Source organism: Cyprinus carpio, chromosome B2 (assembly GCF_018340385.1).
Source record: "Cyprinus carpio isolate SPL01 chromosome B2, ASM1834038v1, whole genome shotgun sequence".
Classification (NCBI taxonomy): domain Eukaryota; kingdom Metazoa; phylum Chordata; class Actinopteri; order Cypriniformes; family Cyprinidae; genus Cyprinus; species Cyprinus carpio.
The window spans coordinates 26,872,606-26,892,028 of NC_056598.1; the positions used below are offsets into that span (position 1 = coordinate 26,872,606).

Sequence of the window (19,423 nt, forward strand, 5' to 3'; positions counted from 1 at the left end):
ATCTCTTCCTCTAACAAAGCTAATAGGCTACTTCAGAAGACTTAAAATATTTTATTTATACTTTTACTTTATTTATGTTGCATGCTGACAAAGCCACACTTCATTTGTAATGAGCTGCCAGTACTTTTTCTGTTATTTTACAGATTTATTTAATTTTTTACAGTGACTAGTAGCCTGCAGCCATCTATGCTCGTACAAATATGCATAAGTACCACAACATCCTCATTTACAAAGAAGGGGGTATGTTTATATACCTCCCCAGAAATAGCGCCAACTACAACCCACCAATCATCACACAGAGAGACACCGCTGACCAATCCTCAACCGGATCGGCAGACGGACTCACCCATTGGGTGGAGTTGAGACGGTGGGCGGGGCACTAGCTGGTCGCTTCTGATTCGTCCGCTGCTGACGACACTCAACGCGTTTCGCTTGTTTTGAAATGAGAAGTTTGCAGCGCCTCTGTGCAGCCGAGCGTCCGCTAAAGACAAACAAACTGTTGCCTTACCTCCGCGCATGAAGACACGGCGGGAAAGCGCCTTCTCCAGGATTTCCAGCTGGGTTTGACAGATCTGATGCGTGGGAGGAATATGGATGTTATTCCCATGTGTAGTATTTTCCAAGAGCTGCAGAGTGTCCTTGACACTGGATACCTGACCGCATTACCTTCTCTAGAGGAGTACTGGCAACAGGTAATAACCACCAGCTTTATTCAACAAATACTTTGAGATATATATATATATATATATACACGCACACACATAGGTCTCTTATTCTCACCAAGGCTGTATTTGTTTATCAAAACTACAGTTAAAAATAGTAATGTTGTGGAATATTACGATTTCAAATAGCACTTTTCTGTTTGAATATATTTGTATTCACGTAAATATATGTTATTTATTCATATGATTCATTTTTTAGCATAGTGAATTTTCACCCTAGTCTTCAGTGTCACGTTGATTCTGTAATTCTTTTCTTTTTTTTCTTTACTAATATCTCCAGGTAGACTGGCTTGCTTATTTATTCATCTATTGTTTATTTATTTTTACAAATTTTATGTGTAGACATATTTCTTAAAGTCATGGTTAGAAAAATGTGGCATGGTGTCATTATATGGCATAGGGTGTCTCAAAATAATCTGCTATGGGCTTTTCTGTTGTATTTTAAATATGAAGTTCACACAAAAAAGGATAATTCTGTCATCATTTACACACGCTCATGTCATTTCAAAACTGATATATTTTATTCTGTGCCACACTGAATCTCTGAGCTGCTTTTTTCCAAAACAATGTACAGCACCAAAAATCACCATAAAGAATCATGTGAGGAACATGATTAAAGCATTATTCAGTGATATTTGAGTACAGACTACTGCTTTATGTTACCTTTATATCATTATTAGAGCGCAACAGAGTCCATTTCCATTGTCTTTTATTGTTTAGAGAAGAGCACCACTGATATTGTGCTAAACCACAGAAGAAAGAAAGTCATATAGGAATGACATGAAGTTAAATAAATAATGACAGAATTCCATTTTAGAATTTTCAATTTCATCTTAGAATTTTTCCTACATGCAAAGTATTCTGGTTGGTGTTTGATTGCCCTTGATTCTCTCTTATAGACTTGTCTGGAGCTTGAGCGCTATCTGCAGAATGAGCCCTACGTCTCTGCAGCTGATCTGAGATCAGTATACGAGTCTGACAATCTTTGGAATCAGTTTCTGCGCTGCTGTGGGACTGAACCGAACTCGTCCCTGCCGGAAGCTTCAATCCCCAAGCCTGACGAGATCGCTACGGCTTCCCATTTGCCATTAGGCATTGGATCTGCTGATGTGCTCACACACCCACCGGATCACAGTGTATCTGAGCAGCAGCATGTAATCGCACACACACCCCCGACGCCGTCCTCCTCGTCCTCCTCGCCCTCTCTCGCTCTCATGGAGAGTAAAGAAGATGCAGAAGGGGTGAGAGGGGATGAGGGCAAAGGTGAGAGGTCAGCTGAAGGACGAAGGAGAGCTCATCGCTGTTACTTCATTGGCTGCAGGAAGGTGTACACCAAGAGCTCTCATCTGAAAGCACATCAACGCACACACACCGGTAAGCAGTTTCTGTGTGAGCGTCTATAGTCCTGCCTGTATTTTCATTTACTGTTGCCACAACAGTGTTCTCCGCTTTGGGAAACAAAACTTCTCCCATTTGGATCACGTTGAAAGTCGCTTCAGTTAGCTGCCTTACAAAGCATGTTTTTTAAAACCACTCTTAAAGCCATAATCATGACAGCATGCTTTGAATGCAATTTAGGTTGCTTCAGATAAAAGCGTCTGCCTAATGTGCAGGCTAAATGTAAATGTTTCCTATTCACAGTTATTAGTATAATTTATATACTGTTACAGTTTTTATCCATGCTAGCTTTTTTGACCCCATAAACCTACTGTATCATATTTTTAATACCTCTAAATGATCAACATAATCAAAGCGTTGCTGAAAACCTGTTGTACACAATCTACTACATGCCTTCTGCTGCTTCTGTGAACCATCTTATTTTTAGTTTGGGCCTCAAGAATATATATATATATATATATATATATATATATATACACACACATATACAAGTTTTTTTTTTTTTTTTTTTTTTTTTTGTCTGAAGGTCCAGTAAACAGTTCCATAAAAAATGTGTTTTTCGTACTATTATTTCATATATCAGGCTTTACAGGGAATGCATGAACTTATTAAGTGTGTACTTAAAATGCCGTGTAATTGCTTAAAAGTGTCTACCAAATGCATAAATCTACATGTTTCAGTGCATGCACAGTATGCATTAATTTCCATGTAGCGCTGCTGTTGCATCACACTTACTGTAGCATGCAGAGGTTGCTGTGTGACCTGCGAATGTTTGAAGAGTGTGTGTGTAATTGCGGTTTGGTGACTCCCTACATTCCTGAAATGCTCATTCTTCGTGTTGCTGTAATACACTCTAGGAACATAGATTACTAACCCTCTTCCCACACTCTTCATCTTGCATGCGATCTAAAGAATGTTTGCAAACTCTACTGACTTTACTAAGAACTAATGAAGAATATAAAGGAACCCAGATCACAGCAGAGAACACCATGGAGACGTGGGCCTGCGGGCGTGAACGTGCTCTAACATGTTGCACCGAGTGACCCAAGTTTGATCTCTTTTTCTCACTATGCTTTCATGTTGCCTTTTAGATGTCTTCTAAATTCGAATTTTCAAAAACCTACAGGATTAAATTGCCCAAAAAACCGACACCAGGGATTCTCAAAGGTTTTTGTCAGTTAAACGAACCCCTTTGACCTAAAATACTTACTAGAAGAATTCCCTGAGATTGTTCATATTTCAATAATTTAACAACACATTTGCATGTTCCTGGTCCTCTGATATCAGTTAAGCGTCACATGATATGCAGGTTAACAAATATCTTTTTTATTAAGGGATTTTAATTGGTTTTATTTGTTAAGCTATTTAATTAGTGTGATGTTATGTGTGAAATATAACACTAATTAAGACCTAAATAGTGAGTGCCGTTGTGTGTCTGTTTGCTGCCTGCAGGTGAGAAGCCATACAGATGTTCGTGGGATGGCTGTGAGTGGCGCTTCGCTCGAAGTGATGAACTGACGAGGCACTTCAGAAAACACACCGGAGCCAAACCCTTCAAATGCAGCCACTGCGACAGGTGAGTGTGTGTATTATCAGACACACTGTTTCAAACAGGTTTTTTAGCTATACATAATGGTTTTTGTTTTATTTTCAGGTGTTTTTCTCGTTCTGATCATCTGGCCTTGCACATGAAGCGACACATCTGAACACAAATCCCAAAGACCTGCACAGAACCCCAAAGACCTTCCACAGCTGGTTTTCTATGTATTCGCTGAGTGTCAGTGTTGCAGATTTTGCACCTTCTCGCTAAAGAAATAGTTTCAGCAGAACATAGGTATTAGCATTTTTTTATCCTACGCTGGTGACATTTGACTTGTTCAATTCAAGTTAAAGCATAGATGTAAAGGCACTGAAAAGGCAGAAAGTCTGGTACTGAATGTAAGTTAACATATTTGCAGACTTTGCAGTGAATATGTGTCAAAATTAAAAATAATATTTCACTAACACTTTGCATTAACACACTGAAAACTCTGCTTTACTGCGCAGCTAACGTGTTTATATCCAGAGCAGCTAAGTGTCCATGTAGCTGTATAAAATACATATTTGAGATAAGTGTTTATTGCTGTTTATTACAATCTCAAAAAACTTTCATAAACGTACCTATAATATACTAAAATTTAGGCTTTAGGAGTAAATAAGGTACAAATGACCTGCTTTATCTAGCAGTTAAAGGTACATTAGTCATATTAATATTTTTTGTACTTTTTAACCAATAAATGTGACATTAGTGCTTTAAAATGGTTCTCTTAAAGTCAATTATGAGCTATTCATCAAGAATCGCTTTGCCAAATTAAAGTTCAGGTTTGATGAAACTGGAAAATCTGATGATCAAATACTGTGTTTTTTCAGAAGGATTGGAATGACCGAACTGTGTAATTGAATGATTGTTACCTAAAGAGTGGAGCTGGATCTGCTACCGTGTAGTATGCTATAATTTTATGATTTTGAAAAATGCATCAGGATATTTCACTGCTTTTCCGAGCACAGACAGACATCGTGTTGGCACAGATGAAGCTCTAGCATTTGCTGTCCAGATGTTTAAAGCCCTGCAGATGTTACAGAGACGAGGATGTTCACTTATGGATTGATTACATGAAAGCTGTTAATGTCTGAATGGAATTTGCAGTATCTTTGGGGGAATTTTAAAATGCACTCCAATATTATACTTTATGTGCATATAAAGATTTTTAAGGTTGTGAACTAAACTATATTACATACATTTGTTTCATTACATTTTTTTTTAATTTATGTTGAATTTTACTTGTACACCATGATCATTTGTAACCATTCAAATGTTTTTGTCTAAAGGGACTGATGTAAATGTTTTACTTTTTTTTTTTTTTTTTGGCTTGTATTTTTATTTTCTTTGTTAAAAGCAGATTTCTATGTAAATAAACGATATATTGTTTAAAAAAAAAAAGTATTATCTTTGTGAATACATTTTATACCACAATAATAATGAATGATTTTTATAAAACTCTGTTATGTGGTTTCTTTATTATACAGTGTGCAAAACATTACACATCAGAGATTAAAGTGGGATCCTGTATCAGAAAAAAAACTGTGTGTAAACTGTAAACAGACTCTTCTGGAACATTGTGTGGACAAAAATATGGTGCACTGTGTTCAGTGTTACAACAAATGTTCAGTACTTCCAAGTTCATGGCAGTTTTATAGACTTTTACCGCTACATGAACTTAAAACAGACATCAGTGAGATGAATGATATGTTCTACGGACCCACCCTCACACACAAAAACACTGGGAAAGAAACTTTAAACAAACCCACTTGACTTTTATAGGACTGTCAGTAGATTTCAGTTTTGGAAAGAACAAGTAATGTGTTACAAGTCATACGTTAAGTTATAAAATAAAAATTCTAATTTATTAATTTGGCAGAAAAAAAGTAAGTTCATCACAAATATGCAATAATGAAATAATATAAAAACATAGCACATGTCATGCACATTGTCTTCCATATGTAATATGTAAGTTGGGTAACACTTTAGGAAAGATTATTTACTAAAAACTTAATTCATAATTATTAATGATCAGATAATGCTAAATGCATCATAAATCAGCACTAATAGAATAAGATAAAAACATGTGACATATTAAATGGACTTCCAGTATGTAATAGAGGTGTTAAAAATATATTATTTTACAGTGGTAACAATGATTGAATGAAATGTTTATATATAAGTTTATTTAGGCGCTCCTTCCATTTCTAACTACTTGACCCTTGTGTTTATTTAGTGACCTGTTTCTACTGACACCTGCCTGTGATTACAAAAAGTGTTTGGTGAAGTGGTCAAGTATATATATATATATATATATATATATATATATATATATATATACATATATATATATATATATATATATATATATATATATATATATATATATATATATAATATATATCTATATATATATATATAAAACCTGCATCTTGCATTTCTTTATCCTTTGTTTTACAAATATGTATTTTTTTCCCATACAATATTTTTATAGGATCAAATGTATTTTATTTATTTATTTTAAGTGGGCATACTTTTATTATGTAGAAGCAGCGGCTCGGTATTAATCAATCAACTACGCTCTTCTTCTCGTGCAGCCAATGAAAAGCAGCGTTGTTTGCTGTTGCGGACGCGTCTAGTGCGCATGCGCCGTTTACAGCATGGGGCATGGAAGGACAGAGCTTTAATCATAACGGAAACATGAATCTAGCAACACAGATATAATGCGTTTTAACTTTTAAATTGGTACGGCAGTCACAGTTATTATTAGAGGTGGTAGATTTAAGCATCTAAAATGTTTCGTCATAGCAAGGTATTCATTACGAAACTCAAGAATTTGAGGTGAGTAATACGGCTCTTGTCAGTTCAGATGAATTAAACTTCAGCCTTCAGTGTCAGATGTATCCGTGCTCCTTTTTAGGCTATTGTTAGTATTTTAACTGCAATTAATTTATCATTCAGGTCATTGTTATTAATTGTCATGATTTTTATAGATATAACTTTGGATGTTTTGAACTGTATTATGTAATCCTCTGTGAAAAGCTTAGTCATGCTGATTAGTGAGATCTGTGAGTCTGATGAATGAGGGGTCTGTAGTCTCCAGGGCTCTTGGAGGTCGAGAGGCAGCTCTGCTGTAGAGAGAGCACTGCAGTACACAGCGGGACAGAAGCTTCACGGGTTCACTGTTAAAGAGGTAAAGAACAAGTCAACAAACCATGAACATGCCTATAATGTTTCTATTTCTATTTCTCATCCCACAGTGAAGCAGGGGTTTGCCTTCCACTTTGAGAGTTTCTATAAAACCAATTTTACATTTTTAATTTTGCATTTTACAATCTCAAGGGGTTTGATTTAGTTAATACTGTATCTTTTTTTATTTAATATCTGGATCTTTATAACAGTATATCACTCTGTATCTCCCAATAATATGTCTTAGTAAGATATTTAAATGTTTAGTTTTTATGGTCTCTCTGTAGTTTTAAAACATATAATACAAACCAGTACAATGATGCCTGATGGATGATATCTGATACTCACATTTTAACATGACTTCTCTAAAAAATGATCGATAATGTATGATCAAGTGAAGTTGCTTCAGTCAAGTAATTGTTCATCTTGAAATATTAGAGTACAGCATAAAGTTATTCTTATATTTACTTCATAAAAATCATTAAAATTAAACAAAACTAAAAGTCCTATTGCTTGCTAAAAAAAAGTATGAACTATCAATTGGACAACAGAATGCATGTAGTAGATTATGTACAACAGTTTTTTTTTTTTTTTTTAGCAAAGTTTTGATCATGCTGATCATTTAGAGGCCTTATAAATGCATACATCAAATATGATACAGTGGCCTTTGTAAGGATAATTGTGTTCTAAGCTATTATACTATAACAGTCAGTGTCTCACCAGTGATAGTCCTCCAGACGTTTACAGCACTTGTATTTTCTAGGTAACAGCAGTGCCAGATTTGTTCCTAACAGCCGTTAAACTCTCCCATGATGCCACAGGAGCTCAATATCTGCATGCAGCCCGAGACGATTCCAACAACCTCTTTAGGTACAGTGCTTGAAGGATATAAATGCTTTGAAACATCCGAGGATTTTAATTTGAAACCCATTGTATGCCCCGATGACGTACATATTGTTTTGAGTGTGTGTTCTGCGTGTGTTATTATAGTGTGCAGTTTCGTACCACGCCGATGGACAGCACTGGTGTTCCTCACATTCTGGAGCACACCGTTCTGTGTGGATCCCAGCGCTTCCCCTGTAGAGACCCCTTCTTTAAGATGCTCAATCGCTCACTCTCCACCTTCATGAACGCCTTCACAGGTACTTCCTTCACAGGTGTTTGTGTTTAAGTGAGTGTATGTGTGTGTGTGGTTTGTATATCTGATTATGTCCATCTCTCTCACCAGCGAGTGATTACACGATGTACCCGTTCTCCACCCAGAATGCCAAAGACTTCCAGAACCTTCTGTCAGTCTATCTGGACGCTGTCTTCTTCCCGTGTCTCAGAGAACTAGACTTCTGGTACATGACTCTGAAACATATTCAAATAGTGTATGTTTTCCATGGCACATAGATTGGTTTTGAAAAGGATTTAATGTTTTTGTTTTTTTTAGGCAGGAGGGCTGGAGGCTGGAGCACGAGACCCCCACCGATCCCTCGAGTCGTCTGGTGTTCAAGGGTGTGGTGTTCAATGAGATGAAAGGAGTATTTGTAAGGAAACTCTTCTGTGTTCTTCTTATTTAATATATATATATATATATATATATATATATATATATATATATATATATATAGGTGATATGCACAGAGATACATGCTGATATATAAGTGACATTATACACTATTGTACAAAAGTTTGGGTTCAGTAAAGGTTTTTTTTTTTTTTTTTTTTTTTGTTTTTTTTAAAGAAATCATATACTTTTTTTTCCCTGAAAAAATTGCAATAACTTACTCAAAAGTTAAAGACATTTAAAATGTTGCAAAATATTTCTGTTTCAAATAAACACTGTTCTTTTGAACATTCTATTCATCAAGGAATCCTGAAAAAATGTATCATGGGTTCCACAAAATGATAATGCTAATATTTTAAAATATATTAAAATAGAAAGCAGTTATTTGGTAATAATCTTTCACAATTTTGTTGTTTTTACTGTGTTTTTGATCAAATAAATTCATATCTTACCAACACTAAACTTTTGAATGGTAGTGTAGGTATCAGCCAATATTATGTGTTCTTTTGTTGTATTTTTTGTTTGATTTGTTAAAAGTGACTTCGTTAGCCTGTTGTTATAAAAAAAAAAAAATATTTATTTATTTATTTATTTATTTATTTTTGTGCATTAAATTGAAATTTTTATCATCATTTTATAAGCCATTATTTTGGCCATCACAAGTTTAATATAAAACACACTCTGTAGAATTATAATATGCATATAGCAGCATCATAGCAGCCATTATGCCATAGTGTTAAAATAAATATCTGCATAATGATAGTATTAAATTTGTATAATGCACACTTTAATATACTGAATATGTCACTGCATGTGTCCTTTTCTCCTATTGAAAATAGTAGTTACAATGCTACTAAATGCCACATTTCTATTGATTTGAGTTTTAAGACTAACAGTCTCCTCTGTTACTCTTGTATGTGTTGTTTGTGTAGTCAGATAATGAGCGCCTGTACGCTCAGCACCTGCAGAATAAACTCCTGCCGGATCACACATACTCTGTTGTGTCCGGAGGGGAACCGCTAGCCATTCCTGACCTGACCTGGGAACAGCTCAAACACTTCCACGCCACACACTACCACCCCAGCAATGCACGGTACACGCATAAAACTCTCAGAATCAGTAAAGGACTGTGCAGAAAGCAGACGATGCTCATTATTGGCTGTTGTTTGTGTGTTTTGCAGGTTCTTCACATACGGGGACTTACCGCTGGAGCAGCACCTGCAGCAGATCGAAGAAGAGGCTCTGTCTAAATTCGAGAGAACAGAACCAAACACTGCAGTTCCACCTCAGACACACTGGGACAAACCTGTATGTTTAAACAATACACACATGAGAATGAGCCGTATAATAAACACTGAGAATTAGTGATGGGAGAAATGAAGCTTTTCAAAACTGATTTAGTTTAACCAATTGCTTTGCATAATGATTCACTTTTTTTCGAAGAACACCATAGTCTGGCTGTACCCTCTGGTCAAAATGTAAATAAATACAACCCTCAAGCATGTATAATTACGCCTCTTACGAACCAGTTTCACGTTTTCACGAAAATGTAATCTAGTATTAAATGTAATCAACAAATATTTAAATACCATTAAATAAGAAAGCTCCTTGAACTTTGTGGGTTTTTTAATATTATTTTGTACTGCTTGTTTTGTGTACTATTAGGCAGACAAACTAGGTCAATTAGAAGGAAATTAATATTCTCCTTTTTGTATTATGCATTGCAGACATGAGTATTAAAACTCATTAAATCAATAAAAAAGGAACTTATTTTATAATACGGACCCAAGTTCAGTTAAAACCATTGGTGCTTGTTTATAAGTTCACCCAAATCAGTCAAGCGACAAACCCTCAGAATTTTGAAATGTTTCGAAAAGCAAGGTTTGAAACTGTATGACGTAATGAAGCCTCATTTGTTAACAGATTTATAAATGGTTTGAAATCAAGGTTTCAAACCACTGATTTGAAACAAAAGATTTGGAAGTGTTTTGAAAGTGTTTCGTTTACATGACAACGGCGTTTTGAAGACTGAAAACACATATTTTTGAAAACAGGTTTCAAAGTGCAAGTTTTAGAAAATGCCACCGTTATCATTTCATAATACAGTGTTTTTGGCTGTTTTCGTGGATATGTGTAAACGCGAATTGTTTTGAAAATGTCTTGTATACGTGAAACTTTTTAAAAACTACATAGTTTTTGACCACATCGTTGTCGTGTAAATGCAGCCTAGGATGTAATGAAGCCTTGTTTGCTGAAATCAAGTGACCTGGCAAGTTTTAAAACAAGCTCCGAACCACTGAATTGAAATAAAAGGTTAAGAAATGTTTCAAATGCCAAGGTTCAAAACAGTTTGACATAATGAAGCCTCATGTGCTGGAATCACGTGACTTGGCAAGTTTGAAACGAGCTCTGAATCTGTGATTCGAAACAAAAGATCAGTAAATGTTTCAAAGCTTCATGAAGCAGTGTTTCGAAAGCGCCCATCACTACAGAAAATGCAACATAATCAGTCCAAACACACTGTAAAAACAGCTTTGTGAGGTTTGTCATGTTTTGTTTTTGTTCAGAGAGTGGATCATGTGACTTGCAGGCCAGATGCACTTGCTCCAGATCCCATCAAACAAAACACGCTCTGCATGAGCTATCTGCTGGGAGAGTGAGTGGACAAATATTTACACAGTTTCTCTCATTTTTTTTTTTTTTAATTGTGTTTTAGCTGTCTAACTGCTTGTCTGCGTGTGTTTCAGCATCACAGACACATTTGAAGCATTCATTCTGAGCCTCCTCTCCTCTCTGATGATCTCTGGTCCAAACTCTCCCTTCTACAAAGCCCTGATCGAGCCCGAAATCGGTTCTGACTTCTCTTCTTCAGTGGGGTACGTTATTTGACAAGACTCTCAAAATCAGTTCATCTTTCTGATTATTGAGAGTGGAGCTTTATAAAAGTGTGATTGCCGCAGGTTTGACGGCAGCACTAGACAAGCGTCTTTCACCATCGGTCTTCAGGGCATGGCAGAGGACGACACTGAGACTGTCAAACACATCATTGCTCAGACCATCGATGACATCATTGCGTGAGTGTTGACTGGGTTTTTATTGCTTTAATGCAGTGAGGTGTTTTAAATGAAATCAAGCTTTTCCATTGTACAGATGTCTGGATTGACTCTGAGAATCTGAATTGAGGATCAGTTTAGATGAAAGCACCTGCTAAATGAATGAATGTAAATGAATTGTTGTTTCAGAACTGGTTTTGAAGAGGAGCAGATTGAAGCTCTGCTGCATAAAATCGAGATTCAGATGAAACATCAGTCCACCAGCTTTGGTCTTGCTCTCGCTTCAGTGAGTAAACGCACACTAGTGTTATTTTAGAATCATTTAGAGTTTTTATTAATGTTTTAAATTAGTTTTTATATTTTGTTTTCGATTTTGATTTGAAAGGTTTAGTAATTTTATTGTTTTTTTTTATTTTATTTTTTTACTTTGTCTTTTTTAATGTCTATGTAGTTTTCATAATTTATTTCATTTTTAGTCTGTTATTTTAGTTCATTAAGTTAAGCTCTATATATATATATATATTTTTATATATATATATATATATATATATATATATATATATATATATATATATATATAAATTTTTTTTTTTTTTTTTTTTTTTTTTTTTTTGGAAAAGATTTTTTGTTTTTTTTTTTAATTTTGTTATTGTTATTATTTTTATTTATTTATTTATTTGATAGTAATAAGTTGGTTTTAGGAAATTTCACTAGATATTTGAGGGTAACATTCAAAAACATTTTCACACTTACTAAAAATATAACTTGCAAAATAATAATAATAACATTACCTCTGCCTGCCTATCTGTCTGTCAGTATATTGCATCCTGTTGGAATCATGATGGTGATCCAGTGCAGCTGTTGAAGATCAGTGAGAATGTGTCCAGGTTCCGGCAGTGTTTAAAGGAGAACCCTCGCTACCTCCAGGACAAAATCCAGCACTATTTTAAGGTAATGAACCCTAAAACTAGAAAACACGGAAAAAATGGACCAAAAAGTTTAAACTAAATAGGAAATAGCAAAACAATTACAAATGATTGTGCTCATTGTTGGAGTGCTTTAGAAAAACAGCATTTATAACAGGATGTTTGTTTCATAATTGCAGTTTTTTAGTATGTGTTTGCTAAATTGTAATTTGTGTCTGTGTCTGTTTCAGGATAACGCCCATCGACTGACCCTTACCATGAGTCCTGATGAGAGATTCTTGGAGAAACAGGCTGAAGCTGAGGAACAGAAGCTCCAGCAGAAGATACAGAACCTTAGCGATGCAGACCACAAAGACATCTATGAGAAAGGTGTGATCATGAGACCACAGGAAGGACCAGAATAACCACTCTCCTTCTCTTGTGTAGATGGTTTAATGTTGTTGTTGTTGTTGTTGTTGTTGTTGTTGTTGCTTCAGGTTTGCAGCTGTTGGCCGCTCAGAGCACGACTCAAGATGCTTCCTGTCTACCTGCATTAAAGGTGTCCGACATCGAGCCGATCATTCCCTACACACCTGTACAGCCGGGAACTGCAGGTGAAATGCACATGCATACATATAACAAGCACACTCAAAGTTAAAATGATAGATGGAAGAAACTATTTCCTACATTTACTGTCTAGGCGGTGTACCTGTACAGTACTGTGAGCAGCCCACCAATGGCATGGTGTATTTCAGAGCAATGTGCAACCTCAACTCCCTCCCTGAAGACCTGAAGATCTATGTTCCTCTGTTCTGCAGCGTCATCACCAAGTATGAAACCTTTGTGGTTTATCACGGCATGGACTAGATAATATCCAATCAGTCCAGTCTATGTGAGAATATATGATTTAATGTTTTTATTATTTAATATTTTTGAAATGTGATTTTAAATGTGACATCCAGCAGTTAGATATTTTTACTTATGAACAGATGCAGTTATATATTCAGTATATGGATGTGTGCATTATGCATATTGGTACAATATTGACATATGCAGATATTTATTTTTATACTATGCCGTAATTGCTGCTATGAGGTTTCACATTATAAATCTGTGTTTGTTATACTATTTCTAAATCTAGTTCACAAATCTAGTAAATATCACTTAATAATAATTACAATAGTTAATAAGTAATGACTTAATATGTAGTGGCAAAAGTGTAAAATACCAGTTGAATTACATTGAAGTACATAGACATGCATATATGGGACCCTGGACCACAAAAAACAGTCTTAAGTCAGTCTCGGCCAAATATCGTCCAATCCTAATAAACCATACATCAATGGAAAGCTTATTTATTCAGCTTTCAGATTATATAATTTTGAAAAATTTACAGAATTGTACTGATCATGTAATCTCAGGTTGGGCTGTGGAGAGCTGGATTATCGTCAGCAGGCCCAGCGTATTGAGCTGAAGACTGGAGGGATGTCTGTATCTCCACAGATCATACCGGACACTGCTGACCTTGATCTGTATGAGCAGGTATCTCCTTCATGTGAATTTACATAAATATGATGCATATCCATTTTTAAAGAGGGGGTGATTTGATGCAGTAGCCAAAATCTCCGTACTGGTAGCCAGAAGGTTGTAGGTTTTGAAACTATGAATTGTTGTTGAGATTTGAGCTTGTGCTTGCATTAGAGCAAGTATGCAATCTATGCTTTTCTCTTTATTCATGTTTTTTAGGGTATTATCCTGTCATCTTCCTGTCTGGAGAGGAATCTACCTGACATGTTTCAGCTGTGGAGTGACATTTTCAACAGGTTAGTCTTTTATAAAGAGACAGAAAAATAAATGTTTCAATCTCTGAATGATTTTAAACTGATGCAGAATCTGTCGTGCCCATCTCCAGCCCTCGGTTTGATGACGAGCAGCGTCTGCGTGTGCTGGTCATGATGTCAGCTCAGGAGCTGTCCAATGGCATCTCGTACTCTGGTCACATGTACGCGATGACGCGTGCGGCTCGAACCCTCACTCCCACAGCAGACCTGCAGGAGGCCTTCAGCGGGATGGACCAGGTGAGAGCTGGGATGTTGATCTCCAGTCTTTAACAGCTTTGAGTAGAAGAAACTGTTGTACATTTGTATTTTAATTTCAGGTGAAGTTTATGAAAAGAATAGCTGAGATGACTGATCTGACTTCCGTTTTGAGGAAACTTCCCCGGATAAAGAGACACCTGTTGAATCCTGAGAACATGAGGTACATGAAAAATTAACAAATGAAAGTTTTATGTAGAATTAGTCACACAAGCCTTACCCATGTGTATTTATTGAAAGGTGCCTTTACATGGTTTTTGTAGGTCTTTCTTGACTGGAAAACATATTTCATTAGTGTGTCCCACTTTAAACTATACTTGGAAACGTTATTACTCAGAAATTACATTAATAGGCATAATGGAAAAGTTTCTCATGAAAAAAAAATTAGAATTTTTATCGAATATCAAATTGAAAGGTTGTATATAAATGTAATATTTATATCTATATCTAGTTTATATATCAATATAATTTTTTTTAGTTCATTTGTAAAAATAATATTTTTAAATAATTGACTATATTAGTGGCTGACTATACTAAAATTTAAATATTATTACTCCTGAATTCGTCATGAATATAGCCTTTGATGCTGATCACTGTTATTTGCTATTAATGTTTTGACTGTTTTTATTTTTATATTTTTTGTTTTCATTTTAATTGTTTTAGTTATTTTATTGTATGTTTTTGTAACTTCATGGTTTTGGGTTTTTTATATATGTCTATATAGTTTTTGTTCATTTATATTGAAGTTAGTTTTTTTTATTTTAGTACATCAAATTAAGTAAAACTATTTTTTAACTAGTTTTTATTTCAAGTAGCTTTTTTAATGGCTTTAGTTTTACTTTCAGTTTTAGTTAACCATAATAAGTGACGATACCATATCATTACATAAAATAAGAATTAGAAAAAAATCAAAATTACATTTGTAACAAATAACTGACTATAAATTTGCATTTAAATGTGATTGATGTCATGGTTTCAGGTGTGCAGTGAACGCCACGCCGCAGAAAATGTCAGAAGCAGCTGGAGAGGTGGAGAGGTTTATAGGTAATATAGCAGCCAACAGGAAAGAGCGCAAACCTGTCAGACCAACCGTTGTGGAGGTGAGACGCCACACTTTTCTTTTTAGAAGACACTACTTTTCACAATCAATTAAGCTTTGATTTGTTTGTTTTTCCTCTCATAGAGAGCGTTAGATCCTCAAGCTGGATCATCTGCGAGTCGTAAACTTATCTCAGTGAGTGCGTTTGCAGCAGCATTACAGCAGCATTCAGGTTTGATTGATGTGTAGCGTTCTCACCGATCTCCCTCTTCATCCTGCCAGGAGCCTCATTTTAAACCCTGTCAGATGAAGACGTATTTCCAGCTTCCGTTTAATGTGAACTTTGTCAGCGAGTGTGTGCGCGCCGTCCCCTTCACACACACCGATTACGCCAGGTACAACAATCACATTCTTGTAATGAGAATGAGCATAATGAATGTTGTCATCCAAGTTTAAACGCACATATTTATTGAATTAAATTATGATATCACAATTATGGTTTTATTTTGATGAATCATGCAGTCCTTTGCTTATTGACAGTCTGTCATCTGTTGTTCTCTCTCAGTCTGTGTATTTTAGCAAGGATGATGACTGCTAAGTTCCTGCATGGAGAGATCAGAGAAAAGGGCGGGGCTTATGGAGGCGGAGCTAGAATGGGAGGAGGCGGCCTGTTCTCATTTTATTCCTATAGGTACATTCTACACATTTCATTGGATCTTATGCAATGTATCCATTAGTGTATTTCCTTCATATATAATGATGTTTAAGTTCCAAGTCAATCATGTTTTATTATCTGATTTAACATGGCAATCTCTCAGAGACCCGAACTCCACCCAGACGTTGTCGGCTTTCCGTGGCGGAGTAGAGTGGGCGCGAGCGGGAAAGTTTACCCAGCAAGACATTGATGAGGCCAAGCTCTCAGTTTTCTCAGCTGTTGATGCACCTGTCGCCCCCTCAGATAAGGGTCAGTAATGTGGGCTGTGTCTTGGGACACTGAGTGACATTTTAGCCCATCTGTGTAATACTATAGTGGTTTAAGGTTTCCAAGGGATTCTCAAATATTTGAAGTAAATATTTGACAGTATATTCACAGTTCTATTTAAAATGTAAAAATAAGAAATTGAAATCATTTTTTATGATTATTAGCTTTTCTTGGAAAACCCTGGTTTAGATGTTTGTACATGTGGATGTTTTGTGATTGTTGTGATTGATTGTTGTTTACATTTTGGGAAGTGTAGAAGTCTTTAAAATGTTCTGGTGCTTAAATATGGTTTTTTGTTTTTGTTTAAATGCTCAGTGGCCTGTTGCATGAAGCTAGCTGAACAAACTCAGAGTTTCAAATTAGGTTTAGAGTTGACAAAACAAGAGATGCACCGATCGACTGGCCATATCGGTAGACGATTTTTCGCATGATCAGCTCAGTGATCAAAAATGTAAAATTAAGTGACTTAGATTTTACACACAATATTGACTGTTTTTGCTCAGTTTCGCTGATGAAAATTGTTCCAATTTGTTTTGTGTCTCCGAGCATCTCAGGGGTGTTTCGTTCATGGTGTCCACGTTTTTGAACGAATCAAGTTAGTCATTGATTCAGTAACCCATTCATAACCCATTTGCCGCCACCTACTGGTTTGGTTTCATATTTAAATCTATCTTAGCATTTTCCCCAACATTTCTTATTTATATGTTTAAAAAATATTTAAAACATTAATCTTATACAATTTTTCTTGCATTCGAAATTTTGCAGTGTAAATGTATTTATAGCACCCCAGCTTCATCCAACAGTCTGTGTAAATACATCTAATGCCGCTTCGGTGTTTCCTGAAGATGGGAGTTTATTACTGATTTCATTTGAATGGTAGTAACAGCTCTACAGTTTCTTATTATTCTAACTGAAATAATTGAAACAATGTAAGAATTTAAATGGGAAAGATGACACATTTAATAAGGTTAATGAAACAGTGGGAAATGACATCTGTTTCGTTAAATAGTACAGCAACTCCTTTTCAGTTAATTATTTCTACCTCTTTTCTAGTCACAGAGCACTATATTTTGAGAGTTTAAGTGAGAGAACATCTGTAACTTTGTCCAGATTGGGGGAATCCTTCTCGCGAGAGTCAGCGCAATTCACTTTTCTGCTGAAGATTAAGAGATGTTATTAAAAATGTAATGCATTTAAATGCATTTACAACTTAAGGCAGGAATAAACACTTCTGCATCAGCAAAAGTTCGAGAAGGCAGCAAAAAGAAAATATGACTATGCAAAGGAATCAACTGAAATTAATTATATAGTTTCACACAGAGCTTTACACATAGTTCTCACACAGAGCAAAGCGTATCTATATGTATATACCGGTATATTTAATTTAATTTAAATGCAGTGCTTCAAATTAATTGCCACTTCATATAATAATTACATATATATATTAATTATAATTTATTTACTAGAAATATAATAAATAAGTAGCAGCAAAAGTCGAGCAATTTTGTCTGACTGTAAACTGCTTTAATTTGAAGTGAGAGATAAGGGGAGTGGCTTCATTGTATCAGCAAAGTCACTTTGTTTACAGCTGATTGGTCCAGTTTGGGTTTGCGATTTCTAAACCGGAATAAAACCTGCTCCGGAGCAGGGTAGCTGTAGCATAAGTTACCATGGTGACGAAACCCACTCAAAACCAGACCGGCTGCTTGAACCCGAAAGCTCAAGAGTTTGCTCAGACGAAACATGAACCTTCCTGGGTAAAAACCGAAACTGGCTTCGTGCTACAGGCCTCAGGTGTTTGGATGTTGAGTTTGTGTTCTATGATATTTGCTCTCTAGTTCACTAGGATCTTGTTATTGTGCTGTAGGTTTGGGGCGTTTTTTAAACGGCATTACAGATGAGATGAAACAAAGATACAGAGAGAGACTGTTCGCTGTGACTGATAAAAACCTAATTGATGTCGCTGGCAGGTAACAAAACATTTAAATGTATATAATATAATTATTAGTGCTGTCAAACGATTAATCGTGTTTTTGTTTAAATAATATGTGTGTACTGTGTATATTTATTGTGTATATATAAATGCATGCGCATATATATATATATATATATATATATATATATATATATATATATATATATATTATATATATATATATATATATATATAATAATGTTTGTTTATATATTAAATATATTTATAAATAATATAAATTATATGAATATACATGTAAATATTTTCAAAATATATACGTGCATGTGTTTGTATTTATATATTTATATTATTTATATTTTTTTGTATTCATATAATATTTACTTTGTGTGTGTGTGTGTTAAACAGGTATCTTGGTGTCGGTCAGCAGACATGTGGAGTGGCTATTCTTGGCCCAGAAAATGAAAGCATCAGAAAAGACCCATCCTGGGTGGTCAAATAGACTTCTTACCTCTCTTCTTATTATCAGGATTGTGAAAGACACGCACACGCTCCTGGATCACGCACAAATCGGTCTTGTTCTGTTAGAAGAGTGGGTTTTCTTCCTTACAGGAGTCATCATGAGGAACAGAGGTGCTTAAAGAACCTGAATTAAAGTTCTCTAAGACTACATTTGTTTATACAACACATTGTGAATGGATTCCATCTTTTTATATCAGTGTTGAAAAACGCTCATATGATTCTGCAGTGTTGTAATTTGAGTGAGATTTGTAAGTTAGAAATGTATTTATGAGATGTGTAGAATTATAATAAACGTGACCATGTTTAACTAGAATGATTTTTTTTTTTTTAAACCTGTACTTCTCAGTTTCAAATTTTAACGACTTTTTTTTTATACTGACCTTTTTGTCCTCTAATGACCTCGGAGTAACTTTTTAAAATTGATGCACAAGGGTTAATAATGAAACAAACCAC

The 19,423-nt window shown here is 35.2% G+C and overlaps 2 protein-coding genes across 2 annotated transcripts; both read left to right on the plus strand.

Annotated features, from left to right (window-relative positions):
* Positions 1-382: 382 nt before the first annotated feature.
* LOC109108102 (Krueppel-like factor 6) lies at positions 383-4,832 on the plus strand. Its single transcript, XM_042718938.1, has 4 exons — positions 383-692; positions 1,622-2,096; positions 3,573-3,696; positions 3,775-4,832. Exons 1-4 carry the CDS (start codon positions 576-578, stop codon positions 3,824-3,826), a joined length of 768 nt encoding a protein of 255 aa, XP_042574872.1. The 5' UTR covers positions 383-575; the 3' UTR covers positions 3,827-4,832.
* A 1,472-nt stretch (positions 4,833-6,304) lies between these two features.
* On the plus strand, positions 6,305-19,283 carry LOC109108150 (presequence protease, mitochondrial). The gene is made up of 27 exons (XM_042718939.1): positions 6,305-6,540; positions 6,796-6,892; positions 7,652-7,758; positions 7,879-8,030; positions 8,117-8,231; positions 8,324-8,420; positions 9,373-9,533; positions 9,622-9,748; positions 11,008-11,096; positions 11,188-11,316; positions 11,401-11,514; positions 11,683-11,779; positions 12,310-12,444; positions 12,650-12,788; positions 12,896-13,012; positions 13,099-13,228; positions 13,820-13,940; positions 14,145-14,221; positions 14,311-14,476; positions 14,557-14,657; positions 15,474-15,594; positions 15,678-15,728; positions 15,816-15,928; positions 16,099-16,224; positions 16,352-16,497; positions 18,383-18,485; positions 18,857-19,283. The coding sequence occupies exons 1-27, from the start codon at positions 6,494-6,496 to the stop codon at positions 18,948-18,950; spliced, it is 3,072 nt and encodes a 1,023-aa protein (XP_042574873.1). The 5' UTR covers positions 6,305-6,493; the 3' UTR covers positions 18,951-19,283.
* Positions 19,284-19,423: the final 140 nt, after the last annotated feature.